The sequence below is a fragment of the Dama dama genome, chromosome 12 (assembly GCF_033118175.1).
Source record: "Dama dama isolate Ldn47 chromosome 12, ASM3311817v1, whole genome shotgun sequence".
In the NCBI taxonomy this organism is placed as follows: domain Eukaryota; kingdom Metazoa; phylum Chordata; class Mammalia; order Artiodactyla; family Cervidae; genus Dama; species Dama dama.
In genome coordinates, this window is record NC_083692.1 from 74,583,847 (window position 1) to 74,587,911 (window position 4,065).

Below are 4,065 nucleotides of genomic sequence, written 5' to 3' on the forward strand. Positions count from 1 at the left end.
CAAAAGAGACACAGATGTAAAGAACAGACTTTTAGACTGTGTAGGAGAAGGCAAGGGTGGGATGATTTGAGAGAATAGCCTTGAAACATGTATATTATCGTATGTGAAATAGATCACCAGCCCAGGTTCGATGCATGGGACAGGGTGCTCAGGGGTGGTGCACTGGGATGACCCTGAGGGATGGGATGGGGAGGGAGATGGGAGGGGGGCTCAGGATGGGGAACACATGTACACCCATGGCTGATTCTTGTGAATGTATGGCAAAAACCACCACAATATTGTAAAGTAATTAACCTCCAATTAAAATAAATTTAAAAAAAAGAAAATAAACGCACCTTTGGGCTGGATTGTAGTGATCCCACAAAGTCTACAACTCTTTGGCTTACACTGAATATGATCTAATCTTCACGTATCTGCATATAGAAGGCGAGGACCTGCCTCCTAAAGTGATAGTATTGGCAAAATGTGGAGAGTCAATCAAGACAACATAATCTTACTGAGGACCCTTGTTGGTGCCCAAAAGAATACTTAGAATAATGGGATATACAAAAGAAATTCGCTAAATTTTCTCTGATATTGAGGATTTTGTTTAAAAATCTGGTAATCTGGTTATCTGAAGGATTACTGGCTAAATCTTCATATGATTGCAATACATTAGCATTTTCTATGCTCTAAAAAGAGCACTGGCTTTGATGAAGGCAGAATTTGAGGATGTTGAGAGAAGTCAGCAAAATGTAATGTATACCAAAAGAGAAATATGTGAAAATCTTATTAAATTGTTCAAAACAACTATACTTAAGGTACAAACATGTCTGGACCATGAATAATAACTTCCTAAGACTTAAACCATGGGTCTAATGGACTTTTCAAAGTCATTTTCCCAATATATGAAAATAAAATGAAAGGAAAAAAATAATCTCATTCAGCTCATGATCTTGCATCCTCCTAAACATGCATTATGCATTATGTTAAATGTGACTTTTGGAGCCTTTAAAGATTTCCTTCAGTAAAACACTGAAAATTTTTTTAGTGCTTCTTCCATGTCTTTGTTCCGGAAGTTGTAGATCAGGGGATTAAAGAAAGGGGTTGCCAAAGCATAGAACAAGGTCACAAATTTCTGTATCCCTGGATATTTGCCAGAACCTGGGCTAACATACATCACCATGACTGAGCCATAGAAGAGGGATACCACAGCAAGGTGGGAGGCACAAGTGGAGAAAGCCTTCTGCCTTCCTGAGCCTGAGGACATCTGTAGCACCACAGTAAGGACACAAAAGTAAGTGCCAAGAATGTACAGTAAGGTGAGGAAGATGATTAGAGAGCTCACGATACCACAAACCAGCCTAATTCCAGACACTGGAGCACAGGACAGTGCCAGCAAAGGTGCCAGATCACAGAGAAAATGGTCAACAGTGTTTGGACCACAGAAGGGCACTTGAGATATTAGAATCAAAGGGGTTAATAAACAGAGAAAGCCACCTGCCCAGCAGAAGACCACTAACAACACACACAGGCGACGGGTCATAATGATAGGATAATGCAAAGGTTTACAAATGGCAAGAAATCGATCAAAAGACATCACTGACAGAAATAAACCCTCAGCCGCACACATGGAGAAGAAGAAGTAGAACTGGAGCAGGCAGCCAGCGTAGGAGATGCTCTTGGTCTGGGAGATGATGTTGGCCAACATTTGGGGCACATCAGAACTGACATAGCAGATCTCCAGGAAGGAAAAGTTGGCCAGGAGAATGTACATGGGTGTATGGAGCTTCCGGCTTGACCACACAGCACAGATGATGGATGCGTTCCCCATGAGGATCAGGAAATAGATGATGGAGAAGAGCACAAAGAGGAAGATCTGAATCTCCCTGCGGCAGGGGAAGCCCAGGAGAATGAACTCACTCACAGACCCAGAGATATTAGTCTCCAAGGTCCTCATTCGTCTAAACTGTGGAAGTGACAGAGACAATGAGAAACACAGAAATATCTATATTTTTTCCAATTTCTGATGAAGAGGTATGTTTCTTTTCCATAATTTGGGTTTTTTGTATTTCTATCTTTCCTCTGAAAAAGTGAGTTTTTCTTGCCTCTTTTTCTCCTTTCCCTCCTTGTTTATTAGATAAAGTTTTATTTTGCACATACTATTGCCAGGCACTCTTCTAGGAGGGAGGGAAAGACAATGAACAAAAAAGCAGAGTCCCTGCTCTTTGGGTTATGTCAAACATCTTTTACTCAAAACAACTTCAAACAATACATTAGGGGCTCTAGAATTTCTATATAGAGGGAGTTTGAACCTGATTAGAAGAGATCTAAGAGAATTTCCAGGTGGCTCAGTGGGTAAAGAAGCCTCCTACCAATGCAGAAGACGCAGGAGATGCACATTCAATCCCTGGGTCGGGAAGATCCCCTGCAGGAGGAAATGGCAACCTATTCCAGTATTCTTGCCTGAAAAATCCTGTGGTCAGAGAAGTCTGGCAAGCTACAGTCCATGAGGTCACAGAGTTGCACATGACTGGGCATGCATGCACTACAATAGCAAGGGAATTTACATTGGAACCTCATTTGCACAGCAAGGAAACCGTTTTTGCTTAGATTGTGTGTTTATTTGAGGCAACTTCATGGGGAGCTAATATGGAATGTGGATGGATGTTAGCAGTCCTCCACCTATGTTGTAATGCTGCCACTGACAGTTAACAGTGTGATGTGACATAAGGAAATTTTTGTTGTCATGTTGAAGAGGAAAAGTTAAAATTTTACATAACCTCCTGCTCCTTCTTCCTCTGTACCTCAGCTTGCTCCTTGAAAAGTCTGGATCACATAGGTCTCAGAAAGTGGAGACTCACAATACTAGGACCTGGAGCTTATCTCACTCTCCCTTGTCCTGCTATTTGCAATCGTCCAGCCTCCACAAACCCACACCCGCTTAATCATGTCTGTCCATGTATAAAAGCTCTGTAACCCCTTTGTTGGGGCTCAGAACTTGGAGTGTTAACTCCTCTGGGCCCACCGGCATAATAAACCTGAGTTCTCCAACTCTCCGAGTGTGGTGCTTGGTTTCCTGAGTGCTGATTTCTGCATCATTGCTGGAGGCCTCGGCAAGAGTCCAACCACAATGGCCACTTGAGCCATAGGGCTGGTGGTTTGGCCAGGCTGGAGGAAGGGAACCCTGAGAGGAACAAGGAGACGTGTCACTTGACGGTATTCCAGGTCCTCTTTCGGACCGGTGTTCCGACTCTCCGGAAGGCCAAGCCCTGACTGGACTCATTGGAGCAGCTGACCAACTCACCAGGAATGGCCACAGGATCAGGTAAGGCCCCGGGGCCAGTCCCAGTCAGGTCCTACCCCCAACCAGTAAGACAGGAGACTGATCACCTCCTTGGAGCTCCCAGGAAGGGAGTATCAGATAGGGAGAAGTGGGGACTCTGGAGAAGAGAGGCATTGTGACACAACCTCCTTGGAGCTCCCAGGAAGGGAGCAACAGTTAAAGAAACCTGGGGACTCAGGAGAAGGGAGGCATTGTGATAGCCTCTGAAAGGTTGTGAGTGCATGATTGCTGATTGAACAGAGTGAAAGAAATTTTTCTTTTTGAAAACTGCAAAACCAAGTCTTTTGCATATGCAATTAAAAACAACTAGCTTGTTAAAAGGCCTGCCTAGGAAAAAGCTTGAAGTTAACACTTTCCATGTCCTTGAAATACACAGCCAACTTTGCCTGAGACCTCAGCCTTGAGCAAATTAGAACTTCAAACAAAGGGGAAAAAAAAGGGTCAAAGAGATATTTTAATCTCAAACAGAAAACTATAAGATCTCTGTCTGAATTTATGTATATCTCAGTGTATTTTTTTCTTGAGTTCTAATTTAATTGGCCTAAAGAAAAGTAAGCGCTTATAAATCAAGCAATTCTAAATACAAGAAAAATTAATCTAAGTAAATTTCAGATTCATGTGAACTGGGAAATATTCAATATTAAATATCTAGTATTAATGTTTGTTTGCAAATATAATAAGGAAAGTAGGATATATGTTTTTAATAAAGAAGGTATAAAAAATAAAATTATATTTTGTAA

General features: G+C 42.0%; 1 protein-coding gene across 1 annotated transcript; it reads right to left on the minus strand.

The window, feature by feature from the left end:
* Nucleotides 1-1,003: 1,003 nt before the first annotated feature.
* Nucleotides 1,004-1,939, minus strand: LOC133066891 (olfactory receptor 11G2-like). The gene has a single exon (XM_061158282.1). The coding sequence runs from the start codon at nucleotides 1,937-1,939 to the stop codon at nucleotides 1,004-1,006; it is 936 nt and encodes a 311-aa protein (XP_061014265.1).
* Nucleotides 1,940-4,065: the final 2,126 nt, after the last annotated feature.

Coding starts and splice junctions, on each gene's coding strand:
- LOC133066891 (XM_061158282.1), bottom strand. CDS start 1,939: ATGAGGACCTTGGAGACTAATATCTCTGGGTCTGTGAGTGAGTTCATT.